The 15,996-nt window shown below is 47.5% G+C and overlaps 2 protein-coding genes across 2 annotated transcripts; one reads left to right on the top strand and one right to left on the bottom strand.

The window, feature by feature from the left end:
* The first annotated feature begins 4,215 nt into the window (after window positions 1–4,215).
* Window positions 4,216–5,829, top strand: LOC120673931 (protein SRG1-like). Its single transcript, XM_039954978.1, has 3 exons — window positions 4,216–4,596; window positions 4,684–5,256; window positions 5,371–5,829. The coding sequence occupies exons 1-3, from the start codon at window positions 4,369–4,371 to the stop codon at window positions 5,656–5,658; spliced, it is 1,089 nt and encodes a 362-aa protein (XP_039810912.1). The 5' UTR covers window positions 4,216–4,368; the 3' UTR covers window positions 5,659–5,829.
* An 814-nt stretch (window positions 5,830–6,643) lies between these two features.
* Window positions 6,644–10,894, bottom strand: LOC120673932 (cullin-1-like). The gene is made up of 9 exons (XM_039954979.1): window positions 10,672–10,894; window positions 9,330–9,474; window positions 9,146–9,239; window positions 8,117–8,302; window positions 7,954–8,001; window positions 7,705–7,887; window positions 7,538–7,624; window positions 7,018–7,104; window positions 6,644–6,924 (listed from the first exon to the last, which is right to left on the bottom strand). The coding sequence occupies exons 2-9, from the start codon at window positions 9,452–9,454 to the stop codon at window positions 6,847–6,849; spliced, it is 888 nt and encodes a 295-aa protein (XP_039810913.1). The 5' UTR covers window positions 9,455–9,474; window positions 10,672–10,894; the 3' UTR covers window positions 6,644–6,846.
* Window positions 10,895–15,996: the final 5,102 nt, after the last annotated feature.

Genomic DNA, 15,996 nt, shown 5'->3' with positions numbered 1-15,996 from the left:
TGTGTACTCAAGGGCACCAGCAGATCTGTTCGTATTGACTTTGTTCACAATCGACTGAAAACGACTGAACATCAATTCAATGCTCTCACCCGGCTCCTGTGTGAAGTTCTCGTACTCACGCCGGTGAGTCTCGAACAGTCTGGCCTTCACCTGAGGTGTACCCTCATGGTAGTTCTCAAGGCACATCCAAATTTTGTGGGCTTCCTGAAAACCCTGGACGTGTGAGAACTCCGCACAAGAAACGCAAGCGAACAAGGCATTGACGGCCTTGGCGTTAGCCTCGTGCTGGGTCAACTGAAGAGGTGTGGTCCGAACAGCCAGCACCTCGTAAAGCTGGTTCATGGTAATTTCACAAACCTCGGCTCCTATGCTCTGCAGGAAGGCTCTCATGCGAACCTTCCAATAGGCATAATCCTCGCCGAAAAACACCGAGATCTTACCAAGACTCGCCATGGTCGCCGAGTGGTTTTCGAACCGGTTAAGGTACTGAAAACCTCAACCTAGCTCTGATACCAATTGAGGGACCGAAGCCGGCGACCAGAGGGGGGTGAATGGGAGCCGATCAAAATTTCTTCGAAATTCGAACCGTCGGCCTATATCCCAAAAATCACCCAAGCCCTCAAGCGTTCTGACCAGAGTTTGGAATAGCTATGGAAAAGCTAAACCAACACAAAAGGCCTCGAACGAGCGAGCGAAACCACGAAGCAAATCGGAAGCGAATCGGGAAAGCTGCAGAACTGATCTGCCTGGACCGGTCTGACCGGTTCACTGGACCGGTTTGACCGGTCACGACTGTTCAAAAACTAGCAGACCGGTCTGACCGGTCTTGACTACCGGTCTGACCGGTGGCACCCAGAAAACCCCCGAAAACTTGGATTCAAACGAATAATCTCAACTAAACGACCACGAAAAACGATGAAACTTGGGGGATAGCTTCTCCCCTACTCCGTGAACATATCCCCAAGAGATCTCGTCCTAAAGATCGAAGAAACTCGAGAATTCGAGGGGAGATCAAGAAGGGTTGGGGTTTTCTCAAAAACTCAATAAGTCCAATTCAAAAGAGCTCGTGATTCCAGAGGGTTTGGGACAGGATTAGAAGCACGAGAATCACAACAAAGAGCTCGTAGAATCCCCGCAATCAAGTGCACCAAAGACGAAATCGAAATCCATCACACAAGGGCACAAAACGAGGAGATTGGATTGATTCAAAAAGCCCAGAGGGCACAAGGAGGATAGGGCCTCCTTTCTCAATCAAATCCAACACAAGGTGTCACCAATCCATGGACAAAATCTACTCTAAAGAGAGGAACAGAGGGAGAGGAACACAGGGGCGGCGGCCTGGAAGATAGAACAATTCACGGACGCAATACAAAAGCCGCAATTGACCTAACACAAGTGAAGGTGTATTTATACCCGCGGGACCGGTCAGACCGGTGCCAGGACCGGTCAGACCGGTTGGCCTGCAGCACCCCCTGTACACGATCTCATCCGACGGCCGAGATTCTTTCTTCGAAACGAAGTCTTCTCCGCGATGCCGTCATCTTGATGAAGATCAGGTCCGCGGTTTTGAGGGGTCCGCGAAACCCGGGTAGGTGGCTAGTTTTAAGAAACCCGTCAAAACCTCACGCGCGGGAAGATTCCCGCCTCCACGCCGTGGCCCTAGACGCCGTTCCCGCCTCGGCCTTCTGACGGCCCTAGACGCCGCCCGACGCCCGTCACCTCCTCGCCCGTAGCGAAGCCCTAGACGCCGTCGACGCCCGTCGCCTCCGTCAGTCCCGAGACCGACGCCCGTCACCTCCACGACTTGGCGTCTTCAACCGCCGTCCGCCTCCTTGGTTTTGTGGCGCAAACCAAGAAACCCGCCTTCCGTCGCCGCTTGCGCCCTCGATCCAGGGGTGGACGCCACAGATGCCGCCCGGTCCGAGCTCCGGTCCCGGCTGCCCTTCACCACCGTCCACCGCACGGTCCATCGGCCACAGCACCTCCACGGCAGCTCCCCGTCGACACTCGACACCCGTGTACCTGCAATCCAAAGACCAAGCGCACGATCACACCGCACGGTTGACAATTCACTCATCACAGGCAGGATAGAGTACTCTCGTTTCTCAGATTCCAATTGATTTGTTCGGGTTCCCATTAGATGTATGATTGATGAACCAAAAAATTATTGCTTGCTTTAGAATTAGTAGAGAAGAGATAGAGATAGATAAATGCGCTCATACGCTTGCAACGAACGAAGTTGATATAAGTATCGGATACAAATAATTGTTCGTAAGTTAATTTGTAGGAATCAACGTGAACGACAAAGGGCTAGTCCGACTTGCATACAGATGGACGGAGGCTTATCTACTAGTGACATAAACGGACAAAACTAAAAAAATAATTGGATCAAACTAAAAATTTAAGTAGAACCCTTACATGCTTTACAGCCCCACCTGTCATACTCTTTGTTTTTTTCTCATCCCCTTCCTCCGACTCATCCCCGGCCCGTCCGCCTCCGAGCAGCTGCTGCCTCGCGCTTATTTGTCCCTGCTATCCGCGCCCGCGAGCCGCCGCCGCCGGCCGCGTCCAAGGCTGCTGCGTGCGCCGCGAGCTGCTGGCCGTGCGCCCACGCACCCGCAGCTGCAGAGTCAGCATTCACAGGAACACCGCAGGTGGTGCTGCCCAACCACGATTCTCAAGGCTAGCGACTCACCTCCAGAGCAGCGACGCACTCGAAGCTCGCGGTGGCCAGCAGCTAATCAATCAAGGGAACTAATTTGCGGAATTGATTCGGATTCAAGCAAGCAAGTCAGTCACCCGGCGGAAGCAAGCAAGCTAATTGGCGGAATCAATCAAGCAAGCAAGGACGGGCCGGCGCCGGCGCCGGCGGGGTTCAGCAGAGCGCCCACACGCAAGCTCTTCCGCCCTGGCAAGCCGCGGCGACCCGAGCTCGCCCCCGCATCGACCTCCACGCGAATCTGGCCCTAAGGGAGAAGAAGAGGTGGGGAGGGGCCTGGCCGATGGCCGAAGGCCGAAGGCTCCGCATTGCGGCGCAGGCATCCGGGAAGCAGGTGGAGGCGGCGTCCGGGAGTAGCGTGCAGAAGGGAGAAGAGTCCGAGGCAGCCACGGGGACAGCGTTGTATGGGCCCACATGTCAATGATTAAAATGGACTAAAAGTCAAAATACTGCAGAACCGGTCCGCTCTTTAAAAATAAGTAAATATAAAGATTTTTAAAATAAAATTCAATTTTATAAAAGTAGCACAAATATCTGAAGTAAATAAAGTTGCTGATGCACCTTAGTCACCAATTTGCACCATTAAACTAGGGCCTGAGGCTGGGTGATGCACTGCACAGGGGACATTTGCGGTCGTCTTCAGCCAGCCTGGTCCTTGATTCGACGCTACTGGAGAGAACTACCACCCCCAAAGGATTGCACAGAGGACAAAAAATGATTCTATGATAACTGTGTTCCCGAACAAGTAAGCGGTAGATGAATCATGATCCACCAATAACAGTCTTGATCATCATCCCAAGATGTTTTAAATAATATTACAGGTCACAGGAGGATGGTTTGAAATTGAGCCCCAGGGTTGCCAATCTAGTGTAGGATTAAAGAAACAACTGACGGACCAACCACCCAAAGTGTTTCGTCTTGCGTCAGAAAAGTCACAAATCATGGAGCACTAGCAGCAACGACCATCGCGAAGCAAATCTTCAGAGTTAAAGCGCACTGCCACCCGCTAGCTATGAGAACATCCACTGCATTTGCTCCTTTTTCTGGCCTTTGGAAATTTCTAGAGCACAAAAAGTGAAGAGCACAAATGGGACAGAGAGCTATTCGTCGCCTCTCTTGTGTCTGCTCAAACAGTCAAGCTTTGCTTATGGCTGTGACTTCACCAGCACAAATTCTCTGAATCTTGGGTTTGTTTCTTGTTTCTGAACAAACATTCATCATCAGATTACAAGCCGTCCTGGTCTCATGGACATATATCACGAACAGTATATTGGATTGCTGCCACCACTGAGCTCGAATCGAATGCATGTGCCAGAACACTGGACTGGCTGCACCATGGTGCCATGATGGTATGCACAGTGCGGCAAAGTGATCGGTCACTAGTGCCTTGGTCGAAAAAGTGATCGGTCACTGTTCACAGATGGCGGGTGCATGGGGCCAGCCCCAAACGCAACCTTCTCTCCTTCCACTAAGCTAGTGACCAAGTTGATGATCGGAGCAGGACCAACAAATCATTCTACTTGCCACTAAAATTGGACGGCTACGAACAAATCTTGGTCCCCCTATATATATGATTAGCCACCTCCTACAAAGATACCAATGCAAAGATCATCTTGATCTACAAGGAAGATCTTGTCGTAGCATATCCTATGGCTGAGGCTGAGATCAAGATAGGTCAGGTTGATGACGTCCAGGAGCTGCACCGGGCGGGCCTGGAGACGGTGCCGGAGCGCTACATCAGGGGCGGGGACGACCGTCCGGGTGGCGACAACGTCTGCGCTCTCGCGCACATCCCGGTGATCGACGTCGGCGAGCTCACGCGCGACGACGAGCTGAACAAGCTCAAGCTCGCCTGCGAGGAATGGGGTTTCTTCCAGGTAATCGATTCTCTGCTTCTGCTTGGAGAAGATAGCGTAGCTAGCTAGGTGATGCAGGTGTTGATTGATCATATGCACCATTTGCAGGTTGTGAACCATGGCATCGAGGACGAGCTGCTGGACGAGATGGAGGAGCTGACGAGGGAGTTCTTCATGCTGCCGCTGGAGGAGAAGGAGAAGTACCCCATGGCGCCGGGAGGCATCCAGGGCTACGGCCACGCCTTCGTCTTCTCCGAGGATCAGAAGCTGGACTGGTGCAACATGCTGGCTCTGGGCGTGGAGCCCGCCTTCATCCGGCAGCCCAAGCTTTGGCCGACGACCCCGGCCAAGTTCAAGGAGACCCTGGAGAGGTACTCCGCGGAGATCAGGGGCCTGTGCCGGCGGCTGCTCGCCCACATCGCCGAGACGCTGGGCCTGGCGCCGGGCACGTTCGGCGACATGTTCGGCGAGGCGGTGCAGGCGGTGCGGATGAACTTCTACCCGCCGTGCCCGCGGCCGGAGCTGGTGCTGGGGCTGAGCGCGCACTCCGACGGGAGCGCGGTCACCGTGCTCCAGCAGGACATGTCCTGCGCCGGCCTGCAGGTGCTCAAGGACGGCGCCTGGGTGCCCGTCCACCCCATCCCACACGCCCTCGTCATCAACCTTGGCGACTCGCTCGAGGCAAGTGAAACAGATTATTTGCCTTGGTTTCTGTCTCTGACGCTGCGCATGGGCATCTGGCCGGGCATGACTGACTGACCAACAAGCTCTCGCTGCACACGCGCGCGTGCACAGGTTCTGACGAACGGCAGGTACAAGAGCGTGGAGCACCGGGCGGTGACCAACAGCGAGCAGGACCGGCTGTCGCTGGTGACGTTCTACGCGCCGGCCTACGACGTCGAGCTGGGCCCGCTGCCGGAGTTCGTCACCGACGAGGTGCCGTGCCGGTACCGGAGGTTCAACCACGGCGAGTACAGCCGCCACTACGTCACCAGCAGGCTCGAGGGCAAGAAGACGCTCGAGTTCGCCAAGATTGATCAGACCACTACCACTGCTCCTGAAGAACCCTGTAGTTGCATATAGTTAATAGTTTGATAGTGCTTGGAAATTGCAGACAGATTAAGTCCTGATGAGTGATGAGCCAGAACTACCAACCACTTCACTGAGCAGTTCAGAAGTATGCAGTGCCGTATACCGTATCCCCTTTCTTGTCTCAAAAGGAAAGTACTGTACGTATACAGTATTTGGTGCGTGTGACTGAGTGTGGTCTGTCTTGAAACTGTGCGAGGACGCGCGTTTGATCTCCTACCAGCTAGTATCAATTGGTGCGAACAACAGAGCTACTAGAAGGTTGAAAGCATGCAACTTTTGGTTTTATGCTATCAAAAGGTGATTTTACGTCAAAGTACCGGCAAAGCTGCTTTAAACCCTTACCATCACCCTACAAGGGTCGAGCTTATCTCCTGAACTGAGAGAGATACCTTGAACGCAAGGCGTAGGAGATGATGGAAGCAGTACAAAAAGGCACGAGAATTAGGCCAATTAGCACTTTTGCAAAAGCTTGTGATCATCCTCCCAAACCAATGTTCTTTCTTCCAGGATAAAGGCGAGAGAAAAAGTTAAGGCAATAGGGTACACGCTTGAGAATATGGGCGCACTTGGATAATCACACGAAATCAACACAATAGGATAACCCATGTTGCTGCATCGCAATGAAACTGGCTGTACAATAGAACAGTAATATCAGAATGCAATACCGAGTTACCAACAGCACAGCTGCCCCAGCAAAAGAAATAAAGCGATATCAACACAATTCATCGAAAAGCCAAACTAGACAAGCCTTCTCAATCAAGGGGATGGAAACAGGCACGCAAAAGCACACACGCCATTTACCCTGCTGGCATCCCAAGTCTCAAACAAGTTAACAGTAGATGATAGTCAGAGAAACAAAGCATCCTCATCACAAGAATCTACCATCATGTGCATTCCCAACTGCGTTGGTTTTGCAGAATGACGTGCATGGTAAGGTGAGCGAGCTGTAACTCTTAGTTGAGCTCCGATCCCTAGATCCTGGGAACCACGGATAGCATATGTAGAAATCTCAACCGAAATCTCACCATTCAGATCAGCGGCGAAATCTGCTAGACAAGTCAAGCTCTAGACTGGGAGCTGGGTAGCCTTGAGCGGGCCATGCAGGCCATGTTCTAAAAGATCTACTGTATGTAAGCTGGGTCATGATGGATGTTAGGAAAAGTTGCCTTTCTACCCCACTCAATCGAGAGAATTGCTGCCTGAACGACCACCAAGCGTCAAGCTACCGCACCTGTCAAGCAGTTCCTCCTCAACAGTCTGAGGTGAGTGGAGGATGGGGTCTCAGATGTAAGCTAGTGGAAAAAGACAAACAAATTATCAAATGGCACCAGGGAGTGCAATTGGGTTTACCTTGTATGTTTGAAGCAAAAGCTGACCACCAATTTGTTTCTCACTTGCGTAACTGTCGTAAGTTTCCATCAATGGAGCATTAACAGCCTGCGATGACCGTAGAATCAAGAAATTATCACATGTTGGTTGCATGCATCATAGGGGTGGTAATGGACCATGGCCCAATGCTGCCCCCTTCACAATTCAACTCAGCCCTTAATCATCCTTCGCTCAAAAATATATAAAATATAAGCTCAATCATTAAAATTTCTAAGCTAAATTTTTAGGTCCTTCACCACGCCTACATCCATGTAGTTCACAGCAGATTTTATTTTTAGAATTCTAACACTTATGCTGGTAACCAAGTGGCTAACTTGCAAATGGGCAATACTAATTCAAAATCAAATTTCCTTTCCCACATGCAAGTCTAGGCAAGGGCAAGGAAACCAAAAACATCAATAACAATGAATAAAACCTATACTAGTACCAACAGGCAACTGAAGAAAGTGGGACAAATACTGTTGAAGTGGCAATAGAATACCTGTAAACAGAGGTCAAAGCTCTCATCACTTGAAATATTCAGATAGTAAGCCATTCTATTGGTTTCCTTTTCCATACTTTCCTGAACCTAGACAGTATGTACAAACAGTGTTAAGAAACCAAGAAAGACAGTGTCATTGACGCATCAAATATTATGAATATACTGACCTTAGCTAGATAATCTGGTAGAGAGTAGTGCACAATCCATTCAGAACTTCTCATGGAGTAATAGTCATATGTGTCTTGAAGAACAGCATTTTGCATTAATGTTTTGACTTCAGAACGACATATGCCATGCATAACATCCAGAAAGCCTGAATCCATGTTATTTCCATCACGTTCTTGACGGATCTGGGATGAATTGTTTGTTATGAAAGCACTTAAGATCGAAACAAAAGACAGCTATTTAACAATTACCATAGTAAGAAGAGCAGTTCTCACTTCATCACCGAAGTACGAAAAGACCTAGAGAATGGGCAAAGGACATAAAACAAGTTGCAGACACAGAAGTGGGTAAGCGTTTCATCTTCACAAGCAACAGGAAATGTGGAAGCAAGTAAATTCGTTGCATGATACTCACTGGACCAAAGAAAGAAGTAGCAGCAGCATCGCTTAGTGATGGTAGTTTGTACTGCTCCACATAGCAGCGGTCCAAATAGCTAAAGAAGCCAGTTACACATCTAACCATGATGCCATAGTTTGACCACATTTTCAGAAGCTCTCTAAAAAAGCAGTCATTTTTCTTGTGCATGAGATGTGGCAGAACCTAATAAGCATACAAAAAATGAAAAATGTCAAGCAAGGGGGAAAAAGAAACAGATATCCAGAGCTAAACTAAATTGGTTAGGTAAGCATGTTATTGCATTAAAATGACATTATGGTGGTTCTTCCTTTGTTTTTCTCTGATCCATATATATTGCATTTGTAAGTATAACCTACTATTTTTATTTTATCAATGAAATTTTAGGTAGGGGGCTCCTCTCTTGAATTTCTAAAAAAGGCAATATGCTTTGTTGTTTTGGTACATGACCGAACAAAAAACACAAAAAATAGATGATACTTTCAATGATGGTAGTCCACTACTACACTCAACTTATTTAATACTATAACTAGCAGAAATTGAACATGCCTACTTCATAACATCTATAACAAAACCATGAAAGTGTATGTGCTTTTGTTGCTAAGGCAAGAAGGTACATAATGGTTTTGGCAGTGATTCTTGCTGGTATCAGCTCACGATTGCCTCAAATGAAGCCAAAGAAACAAGAAATAAAAGAAGCTAAATGAAGCCAAACACAGATCTAAGTTTCATTTTCTATGGGCAGCAAGACTCTGCTCTAAAATACTATCCTATTCATCAGTCAGGGTTTTAACTAAGGACAAATATAGCAATTGCGCAGAAATTGCCATGAAATAGCTCTGACAACACACATCACAAGATACCATACACTGAAGCAAAGAGATGGAAAGGAAAGAACTGCACCCACGGTGGTCCCTTCAGATATATGATTTCATTCATCAGCATTAGAAGTCAGCATGCTCAACTCTAGAAATATTTTGCCTCAACTACAGAAGATCACACGGTCAAAAGCAAAAATAAATATTGTACCATTGCACGGACACAATCTGCAAGCGTTGTCTTGAAACCATTGTACATTTCCCGACAATAGTCCTGTTTCTGCACAGCCATCCTGTAAGAACAACTGGGAAAATAGAAGACAAAATGATGAGCTGCAACTTTGAGAAACACATGGATAAGGTATGTACTGCATCATGAAGTGATATAAGCATACTCATAGTAATTCATGTACTCAGCCACAGTAGGCCTTGTACTAGTGCACTCCAAAATCTTTGAGCATCTTACGATACCCTGTTCCAGGACTTTCCAGCCTTCCTCAAAGTTTAGGTGGCCGTTCATTTTGCTGCTTTGCTCTCACCCTGTAAATGCAGTTGTAAAAAGTTGTATTAAGAAGAATTCTTTTTGGAGATCCAATGATAGCAGAAGAAAAAAATATTAATTGCTGTTATGCAAGTGCTTCTGGAACACATGGATTTAGCATTCCAGCTGTAAGGATATATCAATCAAGCATTTACACACGATACTATAAACTTCAATGTGAATGTTTTGTGCATACAAACCTATTTATATCCAAATTCAGCAGTCAAAACTATCACCTCACACAAATACGACATGTGTAAGCATTCGGGGAGACTACTTCCATGATTTAACATAAATTAGCCATATATTATCAACTTTTCATAACATAGAACAGTGTAAAGCTGTTGAGACTAACATACTGATGTCATTCCAAACAAATGATGTTACAGCAATCACAATGTACTAGTCAAGGCACGGCCAGACAACAGATTGATTAACCCAATTTGTAGCTGAAACTTCAAGGGGCGTGACGGAAAAGAAAACTCTTGCTGAAAAACAGTACAGCTACAGATATGTCACACATAAGAGAGACGGCAAGCAAGAAATAGGCAAGCAAACAACCAAACAAGCATACACACAGTCATGAACAAACCCTATAGGTGGATTCTCACAACAACTTGCAGAACTCATTGGTTAGCTGTCAGTCAATCCAAATTCTTAGAGAAATGACAACTACAAAATATTGGGGAAAACCAGAACCATCCGACCAGCCGATCAGCAGTACGGCGAGCAGGAGGGCAACTGAAATTCTAGAAAAAGTAAATAAACATTCACGAAACATGACCGCAGCACATCGTTCCTAGCACCAGCTCGTGCGATTTCTGAGCACGTCATGCACCACATTGGTCACATGTAAACAATCGAAGCAGGTGCGGACTCAATCGAGGCACAGGGATTGGGGGTTGTTCAATCAAAACCCCTAAATTTTCAGAAAAATAAACCGCGCGCGCACCATGGATTATGTTGATTTCGCGCGCCGAGGAGGAACCTAATCTACCCATGGATGGATCGAGGCGCACGGCGCGCAGCAAAGCGGCACATGGCTAACTGGGCGACGAGACGGAGGGATTTCGATGTGATCGCTCGCGGCCGCAGCCACCTTGAAGGTTGGGGAAAAGCGAAACCGAGCGAGCAATCGATCGGCTTTAGCGAGGGGTCGGAGGGGAGGAGGAGCAGGAGGAGGGAGGGGCTACTACCCACAGATGTAGAGGCGCCGGTGAGGATCGCGTCCTGCTCCCCGCCGCCGGCCGTCGCCTGCTCTCTCGCCCGTCGGTCGCCGCGCGTGCAGTGGACAGTCGAGTAGCGGCGGCGGATGGGGTGAGGGGTTTTGAACATTGAAGGGATTTCTTCTCTCTCTCTTCTCTGTCGCTTCTCGCTGCTGCTTTGCTCGTGCCGATAAGGCGGAAAAGGCTCGGTAGTGCGCCCCGGGGAGGCGCGAGGGCTGTGGGCGTGCGTAGTTTATTGCAACTTTGCAGGGTAATGTTTTTTTTTTTAAAAAAAAAATTAGAAGGCAAAGGGTTAATTGGACGGAAGATTCAGTTATTTTCCAGCGTTTTCTTTTGTATTTTGAACTCCAAATTCAAATGCAGCAAACAATACCAGTAAAATATTGTCGAAATGTCAAACTAATATTTTAAGAAAAAAAATCAAGGAACCGCTATGTTCGCCTTTTGTTCTCTGGAAAAAAAATAAAGCGAAACGGAGTCCTTTCCCTGGCCCATAGTATGAAGGCTTTCAGCCCAATACGCTTTTGAAGGCCCTAGTGGCTGAAGCTGCTGAATGGGCTGAACTCCTTTGTTCGTGTAGATTCCTCCTCCCACTTTCCTTTTCCAATATTTTCTTTCTTTCTCTGAAATTAGATTAGATGATGCCAGAGATCGCGGCGTCGGCCTTTTGGGCCCAATAGTCTTTGGCTAGGCCTGCTGAGTGCTGGGTCGGCTGAATTCACTTGTCCATGTGGAATCAGTAACCAGTTTGTCCTCCCTTTTTCTTTCTTTTCGTTTTTTTACGTGTGTGCTTTGAATTAAATGACGCCAGATCCTACGTCACCTGTTACTTTTTTTAAGGAAAAATATAGAGTGGTAGAATAAGTGGCTCAGAACGCGGTCTCACCATGATTTGTTAGGGGATTTAAGCAGATCTGAACCAATCTGCACAGCTATCAGGCTATGTGTCACTGCAACGGCTGTAACAATCGTTATAGAGATGGTAGATCCTTTAATTTGGCAGGCGGATGCAGAAGCTAGCGTTCGTGCATGCGTGGTTGCAGATCTAGGCCTTATTTAGATCTCAAAATGCAAAACGTAAAATTTTTGTAAATCGTTTGTATGGTGTATTAAATGTAGTCAAAAAATAAATCGCATTACACAAATGGACTGTAAATCGCGAGATGAATATAATGAGTCTAATTATGACGTGATTAGATACTAAATTGTTACGGTATTGCTACAGTGTATATATGCTCTAATGGTGGCTTAATTAAGCTTATTAGATTCGTCTCGTAATTTACAGACGAGATCTGTAATTAGTTTTGTGATTAGTCTACATTTAATACTTCAAATATTGAAGATTCCCTTCCAAAAATGCAAAAATACAAAATACAAAGTGATCTAAACACACCCCTAACTTGTTCACCGGCAGTTCCTCTGATTCTATTGTGTTACCAGAGCCTCTGCTGCTGCAGGCGTCCATCTAGCTGCGAGCATTCAGAGCTCTTCTCTTCACTCTTCAGCCCTTGCTACATTGACCCGTTGAGCAACTGGTGCTTGCTGTTGCTGCCTTGCTGCTCCCATACGACTGATCTGAAACCGTGGGCAGATCGTCTAAGACAAATCTGAATTCTTTTCCTGACGATGCGTTAATAACCCTGAAACAATATATAGTGGAACACTAGGCACTACGTGGCAACAAGAATCAATTGTGTGCAAATGAAGAATCTTTCGCGCCTTTTCTTTGCTGCCAGTGGACCGACGATTGCTGAAGCTGCTGAATGATTTGGATGGATCGCGCGCGCGCGCGCCAAGGTAGGAGTCGGGCCTACAGCAAGCAAGTCGCCACAGCCCAGCCGGCCGTGTGGATTCACGCGTTTGTCGGCGAATTCCAGCTCGCGCGCCAAGGTAGGAGTCGGGCCTACAGCAAGCAAGTCGCCAGCCCAGGCGGCCGTGTGGATTCACGCGTTTGTCGGCGAATTCCAGCTCGGCCTCTCGCTGGTCCGCCTGCGCGCGACCGGCGTCCTATGGGATTTCAGACTTTCAGTTCAGGGCTGTGTTTAGATCCGTAGTGGTAAAAAGAGTCACATCGGACATTTTAGTACACTGTAGTATTTTTCGTTTGTTTGTGGTAATTGTTGTCCTACCATGACTTAACTAGGCTCAAAAGATTCGTCTCGTCGTGTACATCAAAACTATACAATTAGTTTTTTTATTTACCTATATTTAATATTTCATGCATGAGGTAAAAGATTTGATTTAATAAGTAAATAGTGAAGTTTAGAAAGAAAAATTTTGAAACTAAATACAGCCGTGGCGGAGCCACCCATCACACAGGGTGGGGCATATGCCCCACCTAGCCACCGGGAACTCACCTGCCGCGCCCCGCTGGCGGCCCTTTGCCGGCCTGCCCCACCTAGAATTTTTTGCTAGCTCCGCCTATTATACAGCCCAGGCGGGGGGGGGGGGGGGGGGGGGGGTTCAGAAAAAGGAGACAAGAGCGGCAGGGGCAGGCCTGCGTCGTCGTCAATCGATCCGTCACCTGCTTATGCCATCCACGCAGCGTCGTCAGACGGAGCATGTGCCGATGTTCCAAGGAGGACCTAGCTAGGTTTCGACGTACGACGAGTCGCGCGCAGCCGGCGCCGGCGGCGGCGCTGCCCCAAACGCCATGATCGAGCTACTAGTGATCACGGACTCGGTCATCATATATACACTGACGCACTGAAATAAAGTACGCGTATCGATATCGATCGGGGACTCCGTGCCATTCCCATATATACATGAGCGCGCCCTCAATAGAACTTGGCTGCCAATGCACTAAGTTGTTCTTGTCTCGATCTGGTTGTCTGAGGAGCCTCAGCTGACAGCTGTTGTGGTCTTCATCCATCTACCTGCACTGATGATACCCGGCCCATAGTCCCATATATACCATGCATATATCTAACCGGAACTCAACTGCATACATGCCCGAACTATCGAAGAGAGCGCCGATCGATCAGCGACAAAATGTCGGCACGCGTGCATACCACCTCGCTCGATCGATATATATATCTGCTGGAACTGGACCATGCATCTGTCTCACGGGAATGTCATGAGCGCATTAACACACTGTAAACCTCTATCCAATAATTCAGGCCAGGGAAGAAGACAGCTTGCATTGCTGTCAGGCGGGCGTTCCAATCGATCCCTCAAGGCCTGAACCAAACGCAGTACACTCGTGGCTCCGCCCCAAGTTAATCGCGGCAGTAACTGCTCGATGTGATGTGACGCCCGGCCCGGCTGTGCGAGCTGTAGCAGCTTGCGCGTGTTGCCACTGTGCAGGGATCGAGCCAGCAGCGCAGGGGCGGCGAATTGAAAGCCCAGGGCGTCGATGCGTGGCGCACGGCGCGTACGGTCTCGATCCACATGCCATGGCAAGCAAGGCTGCAAGAGTTTGCAGCAGCGTCGTCAAATGTCAAGCATCAGCCAATACTTTGCATGGACAGTGCAGCAGGCTCGTGTGTGTGTGCGCCTCCATCACCGGACAGTGCAGCCTCCTGCCCCTCCTGTGTGTAGCAGCTTCATCACCACCGTACCAGAGAGACTCGCCAACTTGGGACGCCTCTTCTTTCTTCATTCCTAAGACAAAAACTCAACGTATGCACATGCATGGAGCTACTGCTCCAATTAATGCAATAATATATACATACAATGCAGCTCTCAATCAAAACTTGTAAACTAGTGCGTACAACCAAACAATAATATATATACAACCTATACCGTACCCTCAACTAAACTGTACTAGAATTTGATTAGAAATGCCGGAGCTAAGCTAGCAAGTCACCTGCTCACCGTACCGTATGAACCAACCACGCTCGGCCGGCAATAATCATTCAATAGTAAGAAATGGAAATATGATGGCAGTGCTTTCACGAAAAAGAATTTATGCGATTATTCTTGTAGGTATCGCTCGGTTTCTTTTGGTGCATAGATTTCACTAAATAATTTGGGACGGAGGGAGTATTTAACAAGCTTTCGCTAAGATTAATAACCAACGTTTATATGCAGATCCTCTTGGACTTTGCTATGCCGAGTAGTAGTGGTCCGGTCAAATTGAAGAGGTGGCAGATCATCGATCATCTTGTACGTTGTTGCTTGACAGATGGATTACCAATTTTTCTATGGTTGAGTACGGATGCAAACAAACCACGCACCTGACACCAACAAACTCTGTCTCTTTGCGCGCGCTTTTCTTTTCTTACTTTCCGTCCGGCCTCTTCTTTTAATTTGCTGGTCCACCGTTTGGATTCAGCTAGCATACATACAACTTGCACACCCTGCTGGAATCTCGTCTAATGCATGGCATGCCGCTCCATTTGCTTAATCTGTCCAGTTCTGCCTGCTTATATTTACACTGATGCACACGGTAGCAAGCTTCGTTTGTTCTAGTTCTTGTTGCTACTGCTGTTGGTACTATATGTTTATTCTTCATTGTCTTCCACGACCCCTGCATATATTCATGCATGTGAGGTTGTGACATCTAGCGAAGCATGTGCAGCGGCATTTGCTTATAATGCGAAGTTGTAATTAACAACCGTCTTATTGGTTTATTTATTTGGTCTAATAAGGTGGAGCCGGCATCACATTACAGGTTACTTCATATTATTCTACACAAGCGCGCAATTGAGGAATTAACACATACTAGACGTCTGGAACTAATCCATATAGAAAGGGGTCTAAATAAGTCCAATATCCTATATTTTAGATTAATATGTTGGCCTCCAGGGGATCAAGATTCTTTCTACTTAAAGTTTGTACCAGTATGTGTATTCGTCAATTTAATGGAACCTGAGTTGAACATACAACATGACAAACAACGAACTCATGTGTATGGTCCCTGTTGTTGAAAATTTTAGACCACTGAAACGAGCATGGACAAAAACCATAGACATTTTTAAATCTTGAAGGCATATGCTTCCATGTTATTGCCTCGTATGTTTATGTTTGGATCCCTTGGGTCATTATGATTTGACCAAGTTACTCGTCTTAGGAATCTCCTCATGGATTGGGCCTCCCTTTAATTTTCTTCTCTTTCCTTGTTTCGTAGGATATATGACAACTTGGCCAGTAGGCAACTTCCCCACTTCATGCTTCCTCCAAAAACTATATTATTTTTTTCCTTTGAAACATGCGCAACCACACCAATTGCCAAACTTTATTATGAAAGCGGAATAACAGAGATCTCTAGCAGCTCACTAGTAGAAAAACCTACATCTATCCTCTTCGATCATTTATCTCGGTACAATTTAAACCCGGGACTAATATGAGCAT

This window comes from Panicum virgatum, chromosome 5N (genome assembly GCF_016808335.1).
Source record: "Panicum virgatum strain AP13 chromosome 5N, P.virgatum_v5, whole genome shotgun sequence".
Lineage (NCBI taxonomy): Eukaryota > Viridiplantae > Streptophyta > Magnoliopsida > Poales > Poaceae > Panicum > Panicum virgatum.
Note: the sequence above shows the minus strand (reverse complement) of the source record. Positions and strands in the feature narration are given on the sequence as shown.

Coding starts and splice junctions, on each gene's coding strand:
- LOC120673932 (XM_039954979.1), bottom strand. CDS start 9,454: ATGAACGGCCACCTAAACTTTGAGGAAGGCTGGAAAGTCCTGGAACAG. Junction 8,002..8,116: donor CTACTTCTTTCTTTGGTCCA/GTGAGTATCATG, acceptor CCCATTCTCTAG/GTCTTTTCGTACTTCGGTGA. Junction 6,925..7,017: donor TTTTGCTTCAAACATACAAG/GTAAACCCAATT, acceptor CACTCACCTCAG/ACTGTTGAGGAGGAACTGCT.
- LOC120673931 (XM_039954978.1), top strand. CDS start 4,369: ATGGCTGAGGCTGAGATCAAGATAGGTCAGGTTGATGACGTCCAGGAG. Junction 4,597..4,683: donor AGGAATGGGGTTTCTTCCAG/GTAATCGATTCT, acceptor CACCATTTGCAG/GTTGTGAACCATGGCATCGA. Junction 5,257..5,370: donor ACCTTGGCGACTCGCTCGAG/GCAAGTGAAACA, acceptor GCGCGTGCACAG/GTTCTGACGAACGGCAGGTA.